The 26,726-nt window shown below is 40.0% G+C and overlaps 1 protein-coding gene across 3 annotated transcripts in view; it reads right to left on the bottom strand.

Annotated features, from left to right (window-relative positions):
- stpg2 (sperm-tail PG-rich repeat containing 2) overlaps positions 1 to 26,425 on the bottom strand; it is a 56,066-nt gene extending 29,641 nt beyond the window's left edge. Inside the window, exons 1-11 of one of the 3 annotated variants that reach the window (XM_046387552.1) lie at positions 26,056 to 26,425; positions 25,424 to 25,561; positions 24,783 to 24,947; positions 22,922 to 23,080; positions 19,901 to 20,016; positions 18,663 to 18,774; positions 16,127 to 16,153; positions 15,269 to 15,376; positions 9,881 to 10,040; positions 8,370 to 8,533; positions 8,012 to 8,104 (exon numbers count right to left, since the gene is read on the bottom strand). In XM_046387552.1, the coding sequence (XP_046243508.1) occupies positions 8,012 to 8,104; positions 8,370 to 8,533; positions 9,881 to 10,040; positions 15,269 to 15,376; positions 16,127 to 16,153; positions 18,663 to 18,774; positions 19,901 to 20,016; positions 22,922 to 23,080; positions 24,783 to 24,947; positions 25,424 to 25,477 (1,158 nt within the window). In that variant the 5' untranslated portion in view covers positions 25,478 to 25,561; positions 26,056 to 26,425. The remainder of the gene's footprint in view (positions 1 to 8,011; positions 8,105 to 8,369; positions 8,534 to 9,880; positions 10,041 to 15,268; positions 15,377 to 16,126; positions 16,154 to 18,662; positions 18,775 to 19,900; positions 20,017 to 22,921; positions 23,081 to 24,782; positions 24,948 to 25,423; positions 25,562 to 26,055) is intronic. The other 2 variants (XM_046387550.1, XM_046387551.1) reach the window with 2 other exon arrangements.
- Between the last annotated feature and the right edge of the window lie 301 nt (positions 26,426 to 26,726).

Raw genomic sequence — 26,726 nt, 5'->3', positions numbered from 1 at the left:
AACTAAGAAGCGCTTGTCAGAGAGTCTAGTCAATATAGCTACTGGGTATGACAGCACCCCCACCACCCCCCTACCCCCAAAATCTCTCTCTTCATCACATTTATGAATTGTTCAGGCGAATATCGAGCAGAGCATGATGGGAGAGTGTTACTGTCTGAAGCCCCAGGGTGCTCAGTGTCACTAAGCACTCAATTATCTGTGCATGTGTGTATGGTACTACAACATAAGTGTATGCATTCATAAGCACACTGCAAATGGACACATGCATATATGTATGCTGTAAAACATTCTGAAAGCATAAATATATATGTACTATATGTGTATGGGCACGTTGCTGAGTGAGCCACTTTGTCTGTAGGTGCATTTGTGTTATGCATGTGACCGTGCCCAAATTCCCGTGGGGACTCGCATCATCATCTTTGTCCTGACAGCTGACAGTAAAATCCATATCAAATCTATAACTCTATTTTCCTGTTTTTGTTCTTTTCTTTCATCACCCTATTCCCTTGTCTCCTATAAATAGAGGTTGCACCATGACATGCCATTAGCTGTCCATGGATATATCATAAGAATGCAATGAAACAAAGAGACAAAAAGTCAATAAGTGACAAACCCTGGGTCGCTACATATTTTCCTATTCCAAATACTTCAAGAGCATCTCGCCCGTGGCATTACCTTCCATGCAGCTGTCACAGCATTTGTCGGACTGAAATGGCTTTTATTTATTTATCATCTTCATCTCTCTGGAGAGACATCAGCGTCTCACTTTTTCTCACAGCTTCTGTCTCTTTCTTTCTTTCTTTCTTTGTCTAAATTACGTTTTTTGCCCTCTCTTTCCCTCATCCCTTCATCACTCTGCTTCCTCCCATTTATTCTCAGTACAGTTTCATGTCCTGGATTTTTGTAGTTTGGTTCATTCTGCAGAGGAGAAGGGTGATGCTGCTCTTCAGTTTGATAAATGCATGTTTAGCAAACACTCTAATTATCTCAACCAGGGCTAATAGGATAGATAATTACACATTATACACAGAGGTTCTCTCTCTCTCTTTTTCTTTCCCTCATTCCCTCCCACAGCTTCTTCCATTCAGTTTCATTTCTCCTCTCTTCCTCTGTCTTCCCCAAGCCCATTGTGTATGCTATCTATTTCTGAGAGCAATGTGGTGTTTTTCCACTTGTAATTGACATTAATGAGGTTTCGCTTGACTGCATGAGGCCTTGTGAATTATGTCTGTCTGTGACGATGGACCAGAAATACAATACAGTAGCTACTGAATATAATTTTCATGTCATATGACTTTTATAAAGACAACTGGCACAAGAAGCAGGTAGGATGGAAAACAAAACAGTTCAATCTCAACGTAGCCCACAGAGCTGCTACCGAGGTTATGTTTTTGGGGAGATGCACAACAGCATTAGCTGGACCCTCTATGTATGTAACACTACCCTCCTTACATCAACATGTAAGACAGGTGTATAATCCAGCCTTCACAGATAACCATTTCACCATTAAATTAGCATACTGACAGCACATGCCACTTTTTTATCTGTCAATCCCAGTAACAATTACACAAAATTACAAAGTACAATGAAGTGTACAATGAGACTTTCACTGCTGCCATGGCTCTGGAACTCGTATGTAGTTCAAAGTGCTTAATGATAAATAGTGCTCATAGATATTATTCATATAATAACAAATTATTGCATATTAATGGGGTGTGCTTTCAGTTCAGAGTTCTGTATGGTGATGGCGAACACTGTTGCGTTTCCTGTGGGGCAACAGTTCAGACAGGTAATGGGCAGGGTGGGATGAGTCCCTCTGGTTATTCGTAGGCAACGCGAGGTGAAGATGTCATCCAGTGCAGGTGGCTGTTGGTTTATAATGTTCTGTACAGTCTTTACAATTCTCTGCAGGGATTTTTTATCTGCTGCGCTTGTTTTCAGTATTATTATTTTCACACCGTTGGTGTTCTATGAACCCTGTTTCCAATCACTGTCAACGGTAAATGTAATAAAAGCCATGTTTTCATACCGCTTGTCTGATTTCATCAAGCCAGTCACACAATGAGGAAGGAGAATTATTAAGTGTTGTTCATTGCCAGCGTGACAGATATTAGTGCAGATAAACTAAAACTTGTTTGACAGGGAGAGACATTATTGCTCGGTTGCATCAGTTTAAAATGACCTGAATGAAGTCAACAGATCTGCTTGAGCAAAAATATTATTCTTGTCTAATATTTGGTTTTTGCATGTGAATAAAACTGAAAATGGATTTTTATTACCTCTGCCAAGGAGGTTATGTTTTTGGCCCGGTTTGTCTGTTCGTCAGCAGGATTTCAAAAAAAACTACTCGCCTGATTTGCATGAAACTTGGTGGAAAGGTGTAACAAGGGTCAAGAAAGGGCCATTAAATTTCGATTTTGCAGAATCTCTCCCCAAGCTAAAGAGAACAGCAGTGGTTGAGCGGACTGGACAGTCAATGAAGATGTCGGTCTGCACAGTTGTATGGACTGATGTATTTGTTTAAATATATAAAATCTAATAAAACGGCATCATTTACCTCTGTGCAGTTTGCGTGATTGCCATGATCACACGTCAAGCTGCAGCTGCAAGTTTAAAAGAAAAGAAGTCCCAACATAATCAACTCACCGCGGTCACAAGAGTGGCAACCGCACTCTCCTTAACACTGCTGCCCACTTCAGCAGCGGCTCCAGTCGTGGTTATGACAGAAATAACAGAGGTAGCTGCAAACTCTTGCTTCCTTCAGGTACATTTACAGAGAACTGAGGCTACTGATGCTGAAGAAACCCGCCATTGATTTCTTCACCTTATCAATATTCTCTGCTCACATTCAGTATTTTATTTCTATATATGTTTAACTCATGGATAACCTTACGCACCAAGAATATTTCTTTGTAGTATCTCAGTGGACTACACTGAAAATTTAACCTACTGCCCACAATCCACTGATAGTGAACTTATAAGTGAAAGTGAGACTTCTTATTAAAGCTACTGGTAAGACCTCATTATTGAACCGACACCCTTGCCATTGATCCCATCCTCAATCTAAATGGCTATAACAATAACCATCCATCACGACCCCTATTAATCTCAACATCATTGGCAAAAGGACAAAACTGACCAAGACGACGAAAGACAGAAACCTATCAGTAAAAAACTGACTGACAGACAAAATGCCCTGTCAAATCCCCCTCTTGTCGCTTAAAGGGACAGGGTGATATTTCACTGATCTATAGAAGAGAAAAGAATTCCACTGCTTCGGGGTAAAACATAGGTCCAAATTAAATTCCTCACTTATTCTCTCCCAGCGCTGCCTGAGGGCATCCCACGACCTCTGCAACAGAAAGGTCATTATAAGGAAGGCTTGGCCAAGAGGAAGGAGGAAAAGGCAGAGGAAAAAGGGGAGGGAATGTGGGGTAGGAGGAAGGAAGGAAAGAGGGATGAAAGGCAAGAAGAGAGGGGAGAGAGCAGAATAAAAGAGACATGGGGATTGAGAGAAATACTCCTGGAAAAGAGCATTGGATTAGAGAAAAGCAAACTCTCATCTAAGATATGCTCTACTCATAACCAACTCTTCTTTCAGATCTGTCATTTCTCAACAACGTGTCTGGTTCTTTCTTCTCCACAGACAGGTAATCAACTCCTATCAGATCCAGACCTGTTGCTCAGGCACAAATCTGACATAGCTTCAAATATTTGAAGTAGTTGATGTGTGTTTGATTTAGACTGTCAGAAATTTAAGCTCCCTTTGAAAGAGGGCATGCCACAAGATAAGAAAAATCAACCTAAATAAACCGTGCCTCCTCTGTTATTCAATATGTGTTTAACCACTGTTTGGCAATCTAGTCCTTACAGAGTGGATTGGGCAATAGACATATCTGAAAGTCAGTTAACAGGTCAACCTTTCTACTAGACAACCTTTAGCATTTCAACTGAGATGGCATGTCTTTTATATGTCTGATTCCAAAGCCATGCACTGTGAATAATTTCTACAACAAAATGTCACCTTCTACTGCTAAATGAAGCTTTTAAATCACAGTGCAGAAGACAAACTTTCAAGCAAATCAAAAAAGACATACTCTCAGCCTTCATTCTGTTCCTTCTCTTTCTTGTCTTACTCCCTTCTCATGATCATGATTGTTTCCTGATTACACACTTTTAATATCCGTCCCAGTGGGTGTTTGTTACCAGGGATACAGTTGAGGCTGCAGCGCGGCATGTGGGTAACTGTTAAAGCTAAGATGTCCCTGGGTGATTTTTCATTAACTGGTCATAAATGAGGCTCTGTGTGGAGCCATTACAAGTGGCCTCAGATCCTTTCCAAAATGCACTCAGAGGTAATACTCGAGGAAAAAAAAGGAAAAAAAAAGCGAGACGGCGAGGGAAATACGTAGGTGATAACGAATCTCGAGTGAACAGTTCCATAAGCAGTTGTTTTCTTTTTTCTAACATTATCTCTCACTTTAGTCCAAGTCCAAACCATGTGTCAGTCTTTGTCACTGCTAACCCTGCTGTTTGCCCTAGGAGGGCTGCTGACAGACATGTGCTACCTCGGTGACACATGGTGCCTCCAGCCGCTGCTTTTTACCTCGACCTCGCCAGCTCGCCACCTGCAAGTGTGGCCAATTATGTTTGTGGGAACACAAAACCAAGCTGGAGGTGCTGCTACTGGGAACTGAGCCAAATTAAAGCCATTGTTAAATATTTATTCACCCCATGTGTCTGGCATACAATGAAAGTCTAGCACTGATCGTTTGAACTTGCAGACCTCCGACATCCAGATCTGTGCTGTAGCTACACTGCATCACTGCATAACAATCACAAACACAAACATTACGTGGACTGTGTATGGCATGGCTGTCAGGTTTTCTGTCTACATTAGGATTTACCACACCAAGAGTTCTGAGTGAGCCAGGTCATCCATCAGCACAATATACTGCAGCCTGACAGAAAACTACACAGAGCTATTGTCATGAAAAATGGTGCAGACAGATATATGAGGTAGAGACTATTACAGAGGCGATCAGCGACAGAATTCTCAGCTTTCTACTGAGTCTCATCACCGTCTCCTGAGTTCATTTGTGAGATGCACAAAATGAGAATGATTCACATTATCTGAACGCACAAACAGTGTTACACTAACAATATATGTTTTAGCTGTCTCACTCAGCTGTGTCTCTGTCTAACAGGCGTAACCCCAACCTGTTTAGTGTGTGTAACTGTGTTTGTTTATGTTTCAAGACTACTTTTTTGGACAGTATCCAAAACCTAAAAGATTGCCCTGCCCCAGATGAAACTGACCTTGACCTCTGACCTGACTGCATAGGAAGGCAAGAGAATTTGACAGATTACTAATGTAAAACATAAGTATGTCCACCTACTAATGTAAGTGCACTTCATGTGTATATCTGTCATGCTAAACTCCTTGCTCACTGGAACAGCAGTTCTCAGTCCTGCTGATCTGTATCCAGAGTCCTGCTGGTTTTATGCCTTACCAAGAAGTTAACTGTATTGACTTGATGTCCGAGGTGTAAATCACTCCCTAGTTAGATAGCAGGAATAAAATACAACAGGACTCTGAGCCCTGACTTTTTGTGTTTAACCATCTTGTAAACTAGAGCTAGATTTCATATCCATGTGTACATGTAAACAGGTTTCTAAAAGCCTGTATCATCCAGAACAATAAATATGTTGTTCAGTTGGATGGAAAAGCTGTGTTCTTTGCCAGTCTGTCTGTCTGTACACTTAGTGTGCCATCCGTCTGCTCACACACACACACACATAGTAGAATTACCACATCGTGATTGTGTGCACATCAGTCAAGCTGCACTTTACATCCATGTCTGTCCAGAGTCATACATCTAGTACAGGCACCCAAGATTAGTGTCTCTAATTCAGTATTTAACTAAATGTGAAATATGGTCACAATCTCCCCTTAGGTTCCTGAGTTATGGTGTTGAATAATGACCAAAAAAGTATTTTTGCAGAACATCATGATGTTACAGCAAAGCAGACTTTTTACATTTTGGATATAAAATTTGGGAGACTTTTTTGCTGGCATATTAATTTTTGGGTTATAGCCAAAACATGCTTTGTGAAGTTACACTGACCTTTGACCACCAAATTCTGATTAGTTTATCCTGGAGTTCAAGTGGACTTTTGTACCAAATTTGAGGAAATTTTTTTTAGGCCGTTCCTGAGTTACTGCGTACACATGAATAGAATAAATAGAATAAATAGACAAACAGACGTAAGTAGAGACAGACGGTCAGGGGCACCTGGGCACCATGATTACTGGCGTGAAGGCAAGGAACAGTGTTTTCTATCACTGATTCAGTCCACAAAAAACAAGCCACGCTTGCAAAATAAGGCAAATGTGTTGCATGTTTTCCGACCTAGTTTCTGGAGTACATGTGAAGGAAAACACCTGCTGTGATGTTATTGTGACCGTGTTAGTTAACATCACCGAGTGTATAACTGAGTGAGACATATGTATGATACTATAATATATCAAACCAAACCCAGTGATATGGAGCAGTGCACCTTTTCGCCCTCTGAATTAACCTTTATGCTCTTTCTAGAGAGTAGCACAGCATAGTTTACAGTTCTAGAGACCTTTGTCTCGAGATTTAGATAACATTTCTAACCTTCGGAGTTAATCAGAGTAAACACTGGCCGGTACCCAGAAGTGTATGTGAAAATACAAATTCTGTACCTTGAATATTAAAATGCAGTAACATGCACTTTGGCAAGAAATTTACATAATTGTCTCCTTGAACATTTTTTCAATACTAGACTCAGTAAGATTCGAATGCTAACCCTCACACCCGGCTGCTTTTCTGTGTATCTTCATTAGCACATTATTTATATGCAAGTAAACACCATCCTGTGTCACACAGGGCAGAGAAATCCAACTTTCACAATCCAAACATGATCACTTTTTCAAATGTAAGTTGTTGACATTAACATTCAGTATTCTATGCATAATGCTACAGTGTTGAAAAAGCGTGTGTGAAAATGTGAAGACAAGGCTTTCAATAATATTTCCAACAGATTTTAAAGAATACATGCAATCATTTGTTCATAGCAAGTAGTTTGACACTGATTCTCTCTAGCAGCAGCATTTGAATTGCTGTCAAATGTTGTCAATGAAGGTAAGGCTCACTTGAATAAAAAACTAAAATTGGGAATTGAGGGTGAACAGTTCCTTTAAACATCCATATACTGAGCTTTTAATCGTCTTTGAAGAATGTGGAATTAGAATCATTTTAGCAGTATTGAACTAAATAGATATCATATGAAACCAAGAAATCTATACTTGATTTATAAATCAAAGTGGCCCTTTTGATTGCAATATTCTGAACTTTGATTCTAATCTAAAATGTGATTCTAATCTAAATTAAATTTCTGCTTGCTCTCATTTTTTTTGTTTTAGCCGCTGAAATTTTCAGTTGTTCAGCTGTGGCCGATGGGTTTGACAGACAATTGGCAAACGACCTTTGGTGACAAAGGTCAGTAGTCAACAAGTGGCACAATGATTAATTTCCTTCCACCAACTGTATACAGCCATATCAGAACTGATAAACAGAACTAGTAAATAACTTTTTAGGTTTATATTAACATCAGTTTGAAGAAATTAAGGTGAGGGGAAAAAGAAAGTTATCACAAACTGTGACCTGTTTTCTCCAGCATAAATGAGCATTAGGAGTAAAAGGAAAAGAATAAAAGAAGCAGTCAAAAAAGGTAAACTGCGGGGAAAAAAAGCACCCTTGGCATAGCGGGTCAAATACTACTGCTGTGTTGGCCCATTTATGAGAGTAAAAACTTGGCAAGTAATGCTGTTTTACTCCATCTTAGACTCTTGTGTTAAGCAGGTTTCAAAGGCTTTACAACAGAAACATGTTGTGAGGATAAGAGCGAGTGAAACAAAGAGAGCTGAGGGAGAAACCGGGAGCTGAAGAGCCAGGGGGAGTAGAAAGAGAGAGAGACTTACTTTAGCCAGTAGAGATGACGTCAGACGTTCTGTGGCTGACTTGAAAACCGCTGTGTACTGCTTCTTGTAGCGCTCCTCTGTCTTCTTTTCCGTCTGTCTGACACATACATATCATTCACGCACACGCATTACAAGGAGGATATGAAAGTTTCCTGTCAAGTAATTACAGAACTTTATATCAACTCGAGTCAATTCTTCTTTATATTTATATAGGCAGCATCACAAACAACAATGTGCTTCAAGGGGCTTAACAATATGACCCTTGAGCTTTATATTTCAGCCAATTCATATCAGAACTTATATCACTAAAGAGACAAAGAAAAATAAATGAATGACTACACCAACTGATCTTCCTTACCTCATACTGTCCAGGACTTGGGGCCTTTATCGATTCTTTGTTGTGGAAGATGAAGTTCCGTTGAGCACTGGAGCCAAAGCCTCCCTTCTTGGTTCTCTCTAAAAATGCCTTTTTAAAACTCTCCCGGGATAATCCATGCTCAAACACATTATAGGACCCTGGACCTGCACAGAGCACAGAAGGGTGGGATTGTTGTGTGTGTTGTATGTTTTACATACATGAGGACACGGACATTAGACACACGAGTCGTGTAGGTGTATCTTTGGCTTACAGTGTGTGCAGGATTCATGTAGTGCTGGCTTACACCTGTGCGCCACTAAAATTCATATGGAGACACTTGTGTTTCTGCTATTTTAATAGTTGTCTCCTCAACAGCACAACACCATGTGTGCATGTGTGAAAGCCTGCTGTAACAGCTTGAGGAGAAAATGCTCAAAAACACAGAAGAAGGGTCATCAGTTTCTAATAATGTCATGTTTGAGAAAACGCTGCACCCTGCAACTTACAAAAACAGTCTTGAGCAATTTAGAGAGCTGAGCAAATTAAGAAAATATTTTCATCTTTTTAACAAGTCAACAAATGTTCATATATATGCAGAATTTATAAACATGATACAAAACAAATGAGAAACATTTGTTGAGAAATACACAAAAATATCAAATATAATAATATTTAATTTAATTACAAAAACAACACAGAAACAAAATACAAGTACAGATAATCTCCGACGAGATAACAGTGAAAAAAAGCATGGAGGACCTGCACTTTAACACCACACTAACATTTAATCTGTACAGACAAATCATGGAAGGCTCTCAGATTCAGTCTTATTACATGAGATCAGAAGAGACTGCGAAAAGAGATCTAAATATTAGTGTGTCTGACACTGACTGCTGTTCAACATAATATACACAACCTCAGAAAATACAATTTTGATTTAAAAATTACATTTTAGATACACACATTGTAATCTCAAAGACTTGATGCAAACCAGACATTGGAAATGAATCATGCCTCTAAAACATAATGGTTCACTTTATAATATGACAATATGAGCAAATACACACACACACACAAACCACAACAGAAGTCAAGTTCCTTTCAGTCCCTTTCAAAATGTTAATACAAGCTGCAAAGTAGTACTTACTCATAATTATTACTTGTTAAATTGAATATAATGGCCATGACAAGTTAAAATCTGAACTTTAAAAGACCATGAGTTGTTTGAAATGAAAGAGAATGAGATTCCAAAAAAGCTAACAAATAAAGCCCTCAGACATTATGAAGCAACACTCAAGTGCCACTGATAGATGATAGAGTTTGGATATTAAGAGACAAACCTCAGGTATTAACTCTATCCATAGTTAAAAAATCTATTTATGTGTAAGACATCTTCTATCACTGTGCAAACAAAACAATGCTAGTCTCAGAATTGCATCTGTACAATCTAACTACATATATCAAAGAGCACTATCATCATTGAACACAGTATAGATCACACACATACTGACCTGGTGTGGAGCATGTTTTGTGGTTTTGGGTGAAGCGCACTGCGGCGATACCAAATGGGATTCTCTTCACTCCATTGGTCTTCTTCAGCAGTTGCAGGGCACAGCGCGTGTCATTATAGAGACCAACAGGAGGCGACACTTCTTTGACGTGGCTAAACCTCTGATCGAGGGAGATAAAAGGGAATGAGATAGGTAAAGGTTAAAATATGAGTATAAAGAAGAATAAAGCAGGAAAGATAATAGGAAAAATGCATTTGAAGTAAAGTCCCTAGCACACAAAACAGATCAGCACTGTTTTATGAAGACAAATAATCCATTTATTTTCACTAACCACAGCTCATCTGGAGCAAAATAATAAATCCAGCTGTGAATATTTGCTGTGTCTAAAGGAACCAGTGATGACAGGGCAGTGTATCTCTTCACAGTTAGAGATACCAAGCACAGACCAAATATATACTAAATGCCCACAGCTCCCACGCAGACAAGACTGAAAGTGGGTAACCACACTATCAGCATTGTGGGGGTTTACTGCTCATTACACGCCACGAAAGCAAAACTGGTGGACACATGAAAAATGGAGCCACAGCTTTGATTTGATGTTTTTACTTGAATCAAAAGTGTTTATCCTTAGCTTCAGCTTGACATTGTCAAACCTAGTTCAAGTTTGATCAGTCTAGGCTTTCCTTTTCAAGCCTCAGTTGCACCTCTGCTCCGTTCAACTCATGTCGATGCAAAGCACCAATGGAAAAGATTCTCTTGGTAATAATGTGACAGAGTGCACACCAATGCACACCAAGTTTTCATAGTGACTGCCTTTGTTACTAACTAAGGCTGTGAAGATTAAACAATAATCTACTACTGAGAAATAGTTATGATAGACAGACCATGAATTGCATTATATGTACTACATGAATGTATTTTCAAGTCCTAATGCTAATGCTATCATGCCAACATGTTGCTATGCGTGCTGCCATGTATGTTCTGATTAATGTTTATTAATAATTAGCATTGTGATATGGTATAAGTTTACCACCTTCATGTTTTTAGATTAGCATGTTAGCATGGATATCAATGACTACACAAACTACACTGAAACGGGTGGGAATGTCAATAGTTTTTCAGGTATTTGGTCTTGAAAAGTAAAATTTGACTTAATCATCTACGGACTGGCTTAGCTAACTATACCAGTTGCTTATGGAAACTTAGAAACTGAAACACACCACACTGAACTGGGGCGGCACGGTGGTGTGGTGGTTAGCACCAAGTTCGAATTCCAGTCTGGGCCCTTCTCTCTTCTGTGTGGAGGCACATTAGGTTAATTGGCTACTCTACATTGCCTCTAGGTGTGAGTGTGTGCATGTGTGGTTGTCTGTCTTTGTGTGTTGGCCCTGCGATTGACTGGTGACCAGTCCAGGGTGTAACCCATCTCTCGCATGCTGTCTGGGATAGCTGGGATAGGCTGCCACTACCCTGACGGATAAAGCGGTATGGAAAACAGATAGATGGATGGACTACACTGAACTGAGAGAAAGTAGAAAGGACAAAAAAGAAAGAGCAAAAAAGAACAAAATAGATGTGTGAGAAAAAGAATAAAAGAGAGTAAAATACATACAGAAGGGACAAAATGGTGAGATGAGGACAGAGAGAATGAAATGGCGTAAACAGCATCTGCAGCTCAAAAATAATGATGCACGCAATCAGGTACATAATGTTCTTTGACCGTTTTGCTGATATCAGAGCTTATTCAGCACCGCAACTGCTTGGCAGCTTCACTTCCAGGGTATAAATGTGTTTATCTGATAGGCTATTATAGCAACACGGGCAATCAAGGGACCGAAGCAGATAAGATGCCTTTTCAGTCAAAATAAGTGAGGGTGAACTGCATTTCAGTGCCACCCTAAATTTCTCTTCAGCCTCTCACGACTAAACTATTCAGTTGGTGGTTATCGAACACAACAGAGTTTTAAAAAGGACTTGATTCCTTCAAATACCAGCATGTCTACATTAACTGCACCACACAAACAAACACTCTGTCAGTTCTGCAGATAACACCCAAAACTGCTACCAAGAAATATCATAAGTATAAGACACTTGTTGGACACATGCCAATCATTGTTGTGCACTTTTATACATAATTCAGCCTATGGAAAATTAGTTGTAGGGTAATGAAAATTGTTAGTAATGCCCAGTTAAATTATTGAGCTTTTTGCCAAAAAGGAAAAATGAGAGGAAGAGAAGAACAAGTAAAGAGGGACAGATGGAGGAGGAAATTGAGAGAGGGGGCGAAAACTGACCAAGAGGAAAAAGTGTTTGGGTTACAAATGGAGTTAGTGTTTGAAAAGAATAAAGAAGAGGGTCAGGAGTTACAAGACATGCTGTTTCAAAGCCAAAACAAACTGTGTTCATTCACAGTCAGTTGTAGAACAGCTCTTTGTGGCCATGTGTCAATCCATTGCTACCCTACTGGCTTTGATAAAGTCTTGTTCATGGGCACATTTTTTTTTTCCTCTCTTGGACTGACTGAGCTTTGTTGGCTTCACAGTGATGCTTCATTTCTTGTTTGTTATGCTTCCTATTCGTCCATTTTCAAACACATATAGTAGGAAAAAAAAATCAAAGGAATTCTTTTGAAAATCATGCCCAAAGCAAATATGTTGCCCATTCAAGGTGCCTTTGCGGTCACATCTGTGACAGGTGTGCGTATCAGAGCTGAAGGACACCAATGCCTGAATTAACTGTGAAAAGCCTGATGCTCAATGGCTCATAAGAGATAAAAGACTGCTTAACACCAGTATAAGTCTCAATTTAAAAAAACACACTCACTAGCTAGTTATAAATACTGTCATAGACAACATCATCACACTTTCTATTACATCTCAATGTCTGCTGTTTGTATTCCATATCATGTATGGTACTGAAAGCTGGGAGAAAGTTAATTTTGCATTGTCAGGAGATCAGAGTCACTTGCAGGAAAGTTGTAAAGAAGTGTCGTGTGATTCTGAATGGGTTTTATGGGCTTAGGGCTCTGTGCTTATTCGGCGTTGTCATTTATAAATAAAAATTAGAAGATTCACAGCATATTATTTTCTATGCAATATGTGGCTTCTAATGTATCTTCACCACCAAACTGTATCACAGTCAACAGTTTTTTGTGGGGTTTTTTCACATAATTATTGCAAAGCAAACAACAAGGGAGAGGATGGTCTCCAGGGGCACAATGGACTGAAGGATGAAACAACATGTGAATGGAAATACAGATAAAAATATCCATACATATGCAATAAGAAGGAAATGGAAGCAGGACTAAAGGGAAGGAAAGCGGAAGGATAAAGGAGGGAAACAGGACTCTTGTAACATCACAAAATATCAAGCATAAGGAAGCAGAACGGGAGCTAATTGAGAAATGGGAAGGAGGCAGCAAAAAGGGAAATCGAGGAAAATGCATGTTTGCGTGTTGTATTGATGCTTTGATATTGGGAATTTGGGAAGTCAAAAGGAGGAGAAGAGTCGAGAACTGGAAGATTCCAGCTGTTCCTCTTATCTTCCTCTCCCTCCCTCCTTCACTCCCTCATTTCCCCTCCATCCCTCCGCAGGGTAACAGTGTCAGATGGAACCGGACTCACAAGGATGTGAAGATCTAAGAAAACTGTCGCTCTCAGTTCTGGATAAGAGATGACTTGTGACACGTGCGCACACACACACACAGACCCAGTTCCACTGTGGGTGACAGTGACGACATCACAGTGCCGACGCACTAACACAGCATGTGGCCAGGGAAATTAGGTCAGAGCCAACTATGACACACACACACACACACACACACACACACACACACACACACACACACACACACACACACACAGAAATATTGTATGAACCCCAGAATCTTGCATCAGTTGTTCTCACTGGTAAACTAGCAAAATATTTAGTTTTAGAAGTTATTAAGGTAATTTCAGGGAATGGGTGTAAGTGTGTGTGTGTGTGTGTGTGTGTGTGTGTGTGTGTGTGTGTGTGTGTGTGTGTGACAAAGGGGGTGTGTTCATTGTGTTCATTTGCACGCATGGGAGCAGTATTTCTGAACTTGTGTGTCTTGTATCTATATCTGTCTGCAGATGAAATGAAATTCGCACATATGTACGTCTGACTTTTCAATGTGTGTGTGTGTGTGTCAGAGTGATAATTAAAATATCAGTCAGAGAGTTTCACAGGAGAAAACCTGTGGGGCAGTGCCACAGAGGAGTTCAGCTATTCCTGAGACATAAAACCACACATTTTCACATCCTTCATCTCCGCTCCTCTGAGTCTCTTAATAAACTCATCTTCACCCCCCATCTGAAGAAACCCTCCACTCCCAGCACATCAATTAAACAAGCAAAGCCCTGCTCAGTGTCTTGGATCTGTAACTTAATCTTAAATATTCCATATTAAAGTCCAGCCTCCTTTGAGAAATTGTAAATTGAATATATTTGTCTGCTGTGGATTACGTCTGAGAAGTCTCGTCCACATGGTCTGATTGTTATCCCTGTATATCGTACATTATGTAGAGAAATACCACCAAAGTTGCTGATCTGGATGTGTTTATCATAGCTGGTTTAATTATAATGATCCTCGGATCTGTATAATTACAAGCTAAATATGCTGAACTAGTTTTATGAATAGCAATGTGTAGCTTCATGGGGTTACAAAGCTCACTTATTAGAAACAGCAACAGCTACTCCTGTTTCTTCAAGCTGCACTAATCAATACTTTGTAACAATGGATCAAATGACTATGTGCCATGTGACAGGTGTTGCTCAGACACACTGTACACTTCCTGCTCAGCACTGAAGGGCACACAGCCACCACGAGATGGCGGAGACCTATGTCTGTTGAGTTATTCATTTTTATTTAATCACGTTTATTTAATAAGTTATTTAATTTTAAATGAAACTGAACATGTTAGTTTTCATAGGTGATTTAATTAAAATTTAATTAAAAACTAAAACTTGTATAAAAACTTCTATAAATGTAGTTATAATAGAAATTATGTTTACATTCATTCAAGGTCAGCTTATGTCTCTGTATAAGTGAACTCATCACACAATCTGGTGGAACCTTGTGCAGAATGACCAATGTGACAAAAGCTACAGGTCCCCTACTCTGAGATCACAGTAGTGCGGGAGTCTATCACTGTATGCATGCAGACACTGAATAAATGCAAAAGGAAGGTGAAAGCAAAAACACATAAACTGAAATGCACCCCGGTGGACAAAAGTAGTTCCAAGGTTGCTAGAGAAAGAACCTGTTTTAAACAGTACAACCTGATTCACTTGAAAATGTGCACACAGGCCTGCATGCAAAGCAACCCGACTTTACTTTCAACTGTGTCAACATCTGTCTGCATTGTACCTCAGTCTGAGAGAGGAAGGGGCAAGTGAACTTCGGCATTTTACCACTGGACTTCACAGGCTCCTCAAACTGACTTCTGATGTGGTACTGGCCTGGACCAGGAATTCCCTGATGGGAAGCAGGAAACAAGAAATGTACAATAATCACAAGGCAGTTACATCCTTTGACAATATCACTTTTCAGATAGTTCTGCAAATGAGAGGATAAGCCTGAAGAAGGGGGGAAAAACACAATAATAGACAAGAAGAGCTAAGAGCAAAGAGTTGCTTTGATTTATCTGTTTGTGAGGCGAATGAGGGGCACACAGAGGTGAGAAGGACGAGGTTAAATACTTAAGTGAAGATGAACTAAATGAAAGACACAGGAGAGAAAAATGAAGCAAGGTGAGTGAGCGACTATCAAAAACACATGCAAAGAGCAGAGTTAGATCATTTAGATTTGGAAAAAAAAAACAGTGAGTGGAAGAGAGACACATGTACACATCTGCTATTTTCAGAATCAGAGGAAACAGTCAAGTCATGTGCCAACTCAAGACTGCTGCACCATTTCAGTGTAGTAATTACTGTAAACCACTAGCAAACCAGTTAACAACATCAGACCTCAAAGTCAGAGATGCTGACAGTGAGAGGTATGGAAACACACACCCACACACTTCTACATTCCCAAGTGCCCAGATCCACAACATTTTAGTATTTGTGCTAAACCCGCAAAGTTGCTGAGCCAGAGGTTGTTTAACTGGGTCTGTTAGCTGTTAGCAATCTTGAGGTCAAACAATGCTGAATTTCTGCACAATGTCTCCCTCATGCCTTCGGATAGCTCAGTCTTTATTCACAAACACTGACAAAAACGTGTTGTTACCAGAAAGAAGTTTCTTGTCCTCAGAATCTGAAATACCACATACAGACAAATAGTGTGCTAATGACTTTCTCATGATTAAATGTTATGATTTTCTAGAACTAAGAGTGCAAATGCACCTCAATGATCATGTTCAGCTCTGTGTCAGACCTGCACAAAGTCAAATTCATGATTCATATAGTTCTTAGAAATATAGTTCTTATAGTTATAAATCACCCTTTGTGCAGGATAAGGAACTCGAGTCTATGAATGTATAGAAAAGATCTGTGATAATAACTGAGAAGCTCAAAAGATGTGTTTTTGGCTGAGAGCAGGACAAAAAATATGTTCTTAGATAAATGTGTGTGTTCATGAGTGATTTCACACACACTTTCAGCTCTGAATTTGTACTCAGACATTCAAAATCTCTTGATCTTGATATAATTTTTGCACTTTTAAATGTTTTCTACACCTACAAATTATTTTTATTTTCCTGAGGTTGACATCCAACCACAGGCTTTGAAAACAATCCTGAGCACCATTTCACAAGCTCATAAATGTAGGTACCCCAATTTAAGCCCATGCAAACACAGTACAATGAAAATACATTTAACTGAACATTATATACGACCAATCAACCAATATGTCTCAGTAGTTTCATCAGTTTTAAGTTGATAATCCTAGATCCTGTATCAGACAGTTGTGCCAAGGTATGTTTTTCTTTTTTTTTCCCCTGTGGCAGCAGTACTGTTTTCCCATCCCTAAAAATAACAAGTGCTGCAATTATCATCCACAATAACGTTAACATGCACAGCATTTTAAAGATGAACTGACGGTGAACTTCATATTTACAGGGCAATATTAGACTGCATTGTTACAACATCCCTCTGTTTTGCTTTTGATTGCACACGTGATAATGGTTTGTTTAAGTGGTTTCCTCAGTACCTGCCCTTGCCATGTCAGAATGCCTATTTAATGGGAGAATCCTACACACAGACACTTAAACTCTATGGGACACCAGCAGCCCCAGGTCATTAGAGACAAACTGTCTGCCGATCTCTTGGAAGTAAAGCTGTTTGTCCTGAGTGTCCCCACTGTGGGTAATGACCCATCTGGTCAGTGTATGTGTTTGTCTGTGTGTGTGAAAGTAGATGTCATGGAAGCAGAGGTGTCAGGTACTAATGATGACGGATGGAGGTGCAGCCATCATGGTAGGGGGTCCAAATACAGCATGGTGCACATACGCTATATGCAAGGGTTCACAGAAGGCAAAAATGTTGATTCAAAGTCACAGGATAAATTATAGTACGTCCTTTTAGTAGCTGTATATTAATGAACTAAAAGCTAAAAGAGAGGCAGCAGAGCAAAATATTCAAGGAAAGAGAGGAGAAAGGGAATAGGTGCCAGTCCTTGACAGAGGGGATACGTTCACTCCTCTCTCTCCACAAATCCAGTCCCACATTTTTCAGACTCTGCCTCACCCACTCTAACCCGCTGAACACAGAAAAAAGGCATCACAAAGCATTACTCTGCCAGCACACACTCAAGTTCATATGCAGGTGAGTAACTCCCCTCAACCGCTCCTCTATATCACTGCGTGCATGTGTGTGTGTGTGCATGTGTGTGTGTTGTGGTCAGTCTGTGATTAAAGCTTATGTTCTACTGCCCTCTATAGGTCAGCAGATGAACTGATCACTTATAATGAGAGCGGGAGGAGGCGTTGAATCATTTCATCTTTAATCGACTGCACTTGAATAAATCCAGAATAAATCCAACTTACCTTGACTGTAAATCACGGCGCTCTATTATGACTCATTCTCAATCTGCAGTTTTCAAATCCTATTGTGCTAAGAATTTATCTGAGTCAGAGTGCAGTGAAGAAAAAGGACAAGCTGTTTAACTGCCAAAGTAATTAACGTCTGCTTAAGAATTAAAATACTCCAGAAACACATCAAAGCATCAGATTTTAATTATACGTGTTTCTTTCACTTTATGACGATGTGCTAAATGGGCAGATATTGTGAACACCTGAGGTTTAGATGTTTCAGATATTATTGTACAAGACCTACAGTATTACTGATTCGTAATGTTATGATTATGATTACTCTAAATGAGCATAAAAAAGTCTCCTGTTCTGGCTGTCTGTCACTACCAAATCTTGAAATGAGATATTAAACATAAAAAAAGATAAAGTATTTTCAGATGTGTTGCACAAATATATTACATGAATCTATTAAGAGAAGAGTATTTGACATTTGAAAGAATGCACTTTCTTCATCTTAAATAAGTTGAATTGTGCACCTTTGCTTAAGTCAGTGCACTCATGGGTTTCTCAGCCTGATTCTCAGCAGCATCAGGCGGCTGTATTGAGGGAGAAAAAGCTCAGATAAATGCAGGCACACCACATTCCCAGCGCCAGACAGACGAAGTTAGGAACTAGCTATTGAACATGGCGAAGGAGAGCCAGATATTTACCTCGGGAGTCGATGGGGAGCAAAACAGAGCTGCATGCATAGCACCATATGGACACAAACAGGCACCAACACAAACACACACTCGCCTTCTTTTCCTCTTGCTTGGGCACCAGTTCATGGTAGCGAGGGATGATAAGCTCAGCTCTGCCTTTCTGCTCCTTTTGAAGATTCACATTCTCATAGTGTGTTTCAAGGTTTCTGAGACACACAGAGACAGCAAAAACATCTTTGAGGATAGAAAACGCAAACATATCGAAGAGATAAAACTAAAGAGACACAGAGAGAGAGAAGGGTTATTTAAAAACACACAAAATAGAAAAGTACAAAGTAAGAGAGAAGGCAAGAGAGATGCATATATGGAAAAGTAAACAGGTAAACAGGAAGAGATACACAAAGCAAAGACAGATGGAAGTAGAGGAATAACCCAGAGAAGAAGTGAAGGGAAAGAAAAGAAAACAGACTGAACCAGCTGTTCTATGAGGAACTAAAACATCATTTTCAATCATGTTTAAATGTTTCAAATAATCACATGTATATCAAAGACAAGTGTGTTTGAGCATGTAAATATCTGCCTCCACTTTTAAGTACATGAGTGCTCACATGCACACTTTCCCTTCTATTACCTAGCAGATTCCTGTATGAATAGTTGAGCTGGATGTGTGCCCACCAGTGTAGAAGTGCTTAGTGAGGCCCATCGTCCGTGACCATCAATAGAAATGCTATGCGAAAAATGTCAAACATAATGCCCTGGCTGTCGGATCAAAGCAATATCTCATTTTGGAGGAACAGCTGTTCTGCACATCTCTATAAGAGCTCAAGAGCAGAGGACTCGTGATAGTAAATACTCTGGAGTATCTAATCAAACCAACTTTTTGCATCTTTTTCCATGCATCTATCTATCTATCTATCTATCTACCTATCTTGGGTGACATATTAGAAACAAAGTAACATGAATTGGTGGATAAGGAGCTTGAGCCAAAAAAGAACTGACTTTGACACAATACTTTTAATTGTACAAATGGAGCAGTTGAAAGGCTACAGCAAGTCTAGATAAAGTCTCCAGGGGATTTTCACACCTGATTATATAATAATTAAATTTCATTGTAATATATTTTATGTAGATTCTGTTCCTACATTTCAACTGCTGTTATTTTATGACTTATGTCTCAAATTCAAATTGTTATGCACAAGATTTTCTTTTTCAATATATTCTTTAGGTGTTGATGGGAGGTGCCTGAAAATTAAGACTGACAGCTTCACTTTAACAGCTGTGCATGCATATGACTTAAAAATTGACTTGAAACTTGAAAAATGTGGTACTCACATCTCAGGGTTATAGTGTCCTGGACCGGGTCCCTCTTCCACCGTCACCATACTTCTCCTCACTGTCATGTTGCCAAAATGGACTCCTTTATACTTCTGTGCAGAACTCATCTCTGACTGCAGAAAGAGAAAGAGTGGGGGACAGAACAGACAGACACCATGTGAGAAGAGTTGAGGAGTGCATGAAAGAAAGGACTGATCAGGGAGAAAGAACGAGAAAAAGAAGATGTAAGGGTGAGAATGAGATAACACAAGGATAAATGGATGAACAAAGAAGGAGAAAATAGAATCGACTCATTCACACTTATCTGCTTCCTCTTCCAGCCAGGGCTCGTGAAGTTGGGGCTGAATGAAATGTGAAGTTCAGCCAAATGCCAGAGCATGTCAGAGATCTAGGGGAGACCCTCTGTCCTTTCTTATCTCTCTGAGTTTTACAGCCTGCCTGCCCTGCCTTTCAGACAGAACCGGTTCACTCTGCAGCTTAACAACTGAGAGATGCTACATCCAGGAATGAACACATTTGGTGAAAGTCATGTGAGGTATAAACATTAGACAAACAAATAAATAAACACGACTTCTGGGTTTCGAATCCCTCTACTAATGTTTCTTAGAAAGAGTAAGTTATTCATTAACTTGATAAAGAGCTGCTAGTCAAGCTAGGGAATTTGTGAGGCAGTACAAATCACACATCACTTTTCTGCGTCCACACAGGCAGTGCTGTTACAGCTGTGCGACAACCAACTCTCATCTCTTTGCATGAAGTTTGCCTTTGATAATAATCCAAAAATTATGTTGTTGTGATTTTTGCTTACCCTCATTCAAAGAGAGAGAGAGAGAGAGATCCAAAAATCTTCCCTTTCCTTTCTAACTTTTCCTTGACCACAGCTGTCTGGGTCTACAAAAGGAGGCAGATTATGGGAGGACTGGCAGGAAGTCTCAAAAAGTTTCTAACTGCATGTGGTGTCCCAACTTCAACAGCGACTGGAGGTCGAGATTTGAGGTTCTGTCCTCTGTGAGCTACAGTTTTGAGGACAGGAGATAAGGAAATGGATGTTCAGATGCTTAAAGTTAAAAAGAAAAACATAACTGTTCTGCGCTGCACAGAGACACATGCAGTATAAGCACTGTGATGGTATCGCTGCTGGCTTTGAGTTCAGAGGCTCAAAATGCCTTTTTATGTCAAGGAGAGTTTTAAAAGCCATTCAAGGCAATACACAGCTAGTGGGTATAAACATATTCATCCAGATTTGATGGCTATTTATTATTTAAATCAGAGTAAAAAAGTTGGCCATAAATATAAGTTTTTATCAGTGGAGGGTCTGTGTGGGCAGGTTCGTGCAGGTTGAAATCGTTCCTGCTAATATTTACACAACACAGCACGACTTTGAATCTGATTCTGGCTCTATCAACAATCTCATCCAAGCTTCCATTTCCATGGCTCGTCTTCACGTCAAATACTGCTCGTATTTAGAGGCTGATCAATATTTGATTTCTGGAATATGGTATTTAGGAAAAAAACATTACAAATGCAGAGCCTTTCATGCAGTCTACAGTGGGTCACTGAGTGTTTTGGTGAATATGAAAAATATGTCAAGAAAGACTTGAACCCAACTGAACCAGTACTGGAGATTCTGAACTAACAAGACAGAGCTCCCTACTACCACCATCAAAACACAAAATGAGGGAAAATAATTCGAACAAAATGTGTTCATCCCTCCAGTGACATACCTCCACCTAGTTCCTACAACAGATTTTGGTGTGGGACCTGTTGCTATGCCACCATTTGAATGATCTGTCATGAATTCAGTAAGCTGCAACTTTTTCTAAACTGATTCAGTTGCTGTTTCCTTTATACTAACACAGTCTGGGCTCCACATCACCATCTGGCCAGCTGTGTTATGATAATCTGCCAAATCAAATACTACACGGTCTGAACTAACAACATATCTCATGGCGATGTTGTCGCTAAATAAGCCCAAGTGCTTTTTACTGCATTATGCACAGTATTTTTGAGATATCACTCATCATATATGCTTGTATCAATACTATATATCTGTGTCACGCCTGCATCCGCCAATAACTACTCACTATTCCAGCACATTAACCTTTCTCCAATTCTGCATATTAAGTTGTAAGCATCAGTCGATGCAGTGAAGTAATTTTCCTGTCAATACAGCCGTGAACCATAAGTTTAGGGTCAGCAGATAAAACGGATTAAGATGTTTTTGTTTTTCTCAATAACATGCTCTTTTGATTTCTTTCTAATGTGTTATCATTCAAAAGGCTGCCTCGACCACTTTGAAGTTACATCCTCAGACAACCACTTAATTCCGCCTCTCAACACTTTTGATGAACTCGGTTGGAGCACGGGGCGGAGGAAGTGTTTGAGTTTAAAGAAATGACTGTGTAGGGCAGAGAGACGGAGAGAGGGAGACAGACAGAAATGGGGGTTGAACTTTCAAAGGGAGAGCAACAGAAGTTGAGACGGGGAAAAAAAAGAGCCGTGGATGGATGCACTGCTGATAGCCTTAAATCACAGTGCGCCTCTGTGCCTGCGCCGGTGTGTTGACACAACCTCAGCCAACACTCAAGGACGCTGTTGACTTCCTCTGGTCATTAACAGATGAAAAATGACTTAATTGAGAGCCAGACCAGCAGGCATGTGCATTATTTTAAGTGAATATTGTAATACAGCTTGAAGAATAATTACTAATGCCTCTCTTTGTTGGCATGTAAAATGGATGAGCACTGGTGCACTGTGGCTTTTTTTAAAGTGGAGCTGCATTCATTAGCTATGGAAATGGATTTCGGGCCAGCTGAATTGGGTGGTGGGGGTTCAGTGGTGCATCAGATCTGCTTACACTAATGGACCTCGCCTCGCGGGCAAGAGTAAGTACACTCCGACACACACTCATACAGACTAATGAAAGCATACACGCATGCACAAATGAACACTTCACATTCTCTGATGGATGTACATTCAAAATCCAACTCGTGTGTGTGTGTGTGTATCTGTCCTTACCAGAAGTGGATTGTAGTAGGCTGGCCCCAGGGTTGTGTCCCTTGGAGGGGGCTGTTGCTTTCTGAGCACACCCAGGGTATCTTCCTCATAGCCATAGGCCTGACCCGGGGAAGGAATGGACGGAACATCTGACTGACAAACCAGCCGAAGACTTTTAGCCTGCAGCCACCACATAGACAGAAAGACAGGAAGAGTGGGGAAAGAAGTCAGAGTTTGCAAAGGAAAGGATGCCCTGGCTTACAAAGTAGCTGAGCACTGCCCGAGGCCAATACAGTGTGAGTCTGAGGAAGGGACAGACAGGGAAAAGGAGCAATGGGAGTCAGAAGATAAGAAAGAAACAAAAGAGGAAAAGGGAAAAAGAAAATAGGAAAGACAAAAGTAGAAGTGCAGGAAGGCACAATATCTGCTGAGGGAACAGGCAATAAAGTCCATCTCAGTCAGAATTAATGAAAGCTTACACCTAACTTTCTATAGCTGTAAGAATTGTGTGTGTGTGTGTGAGAGAGAGAGAGAGAGAGAGAGAGAGAGAGAGAGAGAGAGAGAGAGAGAGAGAGAGAGAGAGAGAGAGTGATCTTCAGATAATTACAGCTAGCACAGAAGAAGTGACCAGTCAGGTCTGTGAGGTGAAAGCTCCATTCACTGTACAAAGGTAGCTAATCACTGGTATCAGTCTAGATCAGATAAAGCCCCCATCTCAGTGTTAACTTCAGGCTTAGCCACAGGTATATACTCTTGGCATAAATTTAACATAGCTGGTGAATGAAAGAAGCAGCATCTCAGTTCACTACAAGGCTGCCTACGATAGCATCCTTGCTGATGGAGAAAGAGGCTACTGGACAGTTCAGATTATCCAAAATTCAACAACTTTTCTTCAAACGTCATATATCATGCAAGGTATTTAGTGTGCTAAATGATAAAATTGTTTGGTAAGTGCAAAACACCTGAGACATGATCATTCAATGCATACAGAGAGGAGGATTCACTGTGCCAAATGAGGATTTAAAAAGGCACAAGCTGCTTCTATTTGTTCGGTTTGATGAATAACAACGATAAACCTGTCAGAGGTCGTTCTGTGCATATCAGAGGCTTTACATGGCAACATGTGACAGATTTATTAAGGACAAAAAAATTGTCATCTTCTATCTTTTCTTTGTTTCATGTTCCAAGTTCAAAGCATGTCTTACTGAGCGTGATAGTTTTCTAACGTTGCAGCAAATACACCAGCTGGTGTTCTCTTTATAACAACAAAAGAGAAATGACTGTTTTGACAAAAGTCTCAAAAAAACTGTTTCTCTCAAAGGTTTAAAATAGCAGCCTCTAATTCCCATAGATTGGTGTTAAGGGCTAAGTTACTGGCAAGGCGCTGCCTGCAAGTATTGGCAGTCACCACTTTTGGAGGTGGCACTGCTATTCTTTATTCTTCTTCAAATGACATAAAGACAGCACAGAGAGTTTTGCATGTTTTTGTATTTTTAGTATACCTGTGAAAATTAAAACTGTTAACTGTGCGCATATGTGTTGTGGAGAACACGAGATACTACACCGGTTAGATGGAGACCGAAAGGGATAGACAGACCTCTCACTAGCACAGGGGGATATTTGTATTCAATATGAGGTGATAATACACAGGATAAAAGCATGTGACTGTTAAGGACTAGAGATAACATCGACAGAAGAAAAATAAAAAAATATTCACACCTAAACTCAATACCTATCTTTTCCAAAGGTACTAGATGAAAGTTTGATCTATTGTGGATCCTAACCAGGTTTCTCCAAATATGCAAAGGTCAATAATAACTGACTTTGTTTAGTTTGACTGCCCACTTATTTTTATCACTTGAAAGTTCACCCATATGCCTACCATTTTTCTGCCAAGCTTCCGAGTCTGCGCCGCATCAGCCGTCACGGCCCTGAGCAGGCCTGAAGCAGGCAGCACATTGTAGGCCCCGGGGCCTGGAGCCTTTGACACTACCTCTTCAAAACGCTTGGAGCGGTTCTGGAGACTGCGGCCACCATGGATGTTTAGCTGAAGAGATATGGGTTCAACGCAGAGACGAGCAGACACACACACAGAATGACACTGCAATTGGGAAATTTCCTCAGCATTATATTTTCTGAATCTGTTATTATAAGCTTCTTCCTTAAATGAATATTTTTTATGTTTTAACAGAAACAAATCAGTTTGAGAGCTGCTGGGGAGACAAATTAGTTGTTACACAAACAACGATACCACAATACTGATTGCCTCTCCTCTAGTGGTACTTTCAGTGTTACATGGGCAAAGCAGGGAATAATCAGTTATGCCACCAACATCAAATATTCTGCTAAAAAAAAAGCTTGTATTTATTTCTTTGAACAATACAGTCCTCCATACATGACTTTTTTCAACCAGATCTACTGCTTATACGGTCATCCAACGTGTGACCAAGCCCAAACATTTTAAGAAGAGCTTCAGCCTTACCTACCTCAGTATACAGCTCTCTGGTTCAGGTGCTGACTTACCTGCATGTAAATGACTATCTCTGACCTACAGTACCTGGACAGGTGAGGCGTCATACTGCCCAGGTGCTGGTGTCTCCTCACAGGACTCACTCAATGTTGGCTGTCTGCTGGTCAAGGACTGAAATGGAGCATAACCACCTGCAATACACCAATACAGAAAAACATATTAAAGTAGAATATACAAGCTGCAATTGTGTTTTTAAGTAATAAAGCGACAAAAATAACAGGCAGATGAAAAAACGTGGCCTGTATATCTCACGGTTAATGTACCAAGTTACACCGCTAAACGTATTATTTTGTAATTCATCTGTGGGGAAACATAACCTGCACCTAACTATACCCACATGTTCTAACATAATGAAGTTTGAATATGTCATCTTTCCAATAAATGAATAAATACATGTTGACTCGTAAAGTACTAACGTTAGCTTAACTTGCTGTTTTTAGATAACGTTAGCATTTTGACACTACAGCCAACTTTAGCTAGATTAATTTCAATAACGCAGTAAACAGTTAATTGCATTTTGGTCCACATTTTCTGTAGAGCAAAAAATGGGAAAAAGTTTGGTTTCTCGAGTAGCCTAAAGTTTCTCAACCGAGTCTCGCTTGTAGCGTAGCTAACTAATGCCCACCTGGTGTTTTAGAGTTGCTCGCGGTGACATCGTATGATCCGGGTCCAACTGCGGAAGAAGTGCCGCTTGTGGTCATGAAGGTCACTCTCGGAGCTCGGGCATACATTTTAAGTCTCACCCTACCTGGTACCTGAACTAAACTTTATCTGGGCGGTATGGCCACATCTGAATCCAAACGTAGCTCCCACTTTACTTTATTTGTTAAGATTAAAACATTCCTTCACTGTATGTTTCTGTAAGAGTCCGAGCTGCATTGTGCGTTACTTTGAGTGCGTCGTTGCGTGGATACCACGCATCGTTGCTCAGCAACCGGTGTCAGAAATCAGAGGCGGAAAGAAGGAAACAAAGTGCGTGTTCAGTTTTATTTTGTTTGATATTTTCTAACACCTGTATCACCTGAACATTTTTTAGCTAAAAAAAATTGTGCTGCTATTACTACTATTCGTTTTGCTCGCGTATATGGGAAATCATACTAGAAATAATTGTCACCTACAGTTACATTCATGAAATCTCATGTATATTTCATTTTCACCGTTGTCAACGCAGCTCTAGTACAATCCTACCATCTAGTGGGTGACTCCAACCACTCAACGACTGATCTTCCAGTTAGTGTTCATTTAAAGGCACAGACTACTGAATACACATGTTCCTATGATTAAACAAATTTGAAA

Source organism: Scatophagus argus, chromosome 4, assembly GCF_020382885.2.
Source record: "Scatophagus argus isolate fScaArg1 chromosome 4, fScaArg1.pri, whole genome shotgun sequence".
In the NCBI taxonomy this organism is placed as follows: domain Eukaryota; kingdom Metazoa; phylum Chordata; class Actinopteri; family Scatophagidae; genus Scatophagus; species Scatophagus argus.
Note: the sequence above shows the minus strand (reverse complement) of the source record. Positions and strands in the feature narration are given on the sequence as shown.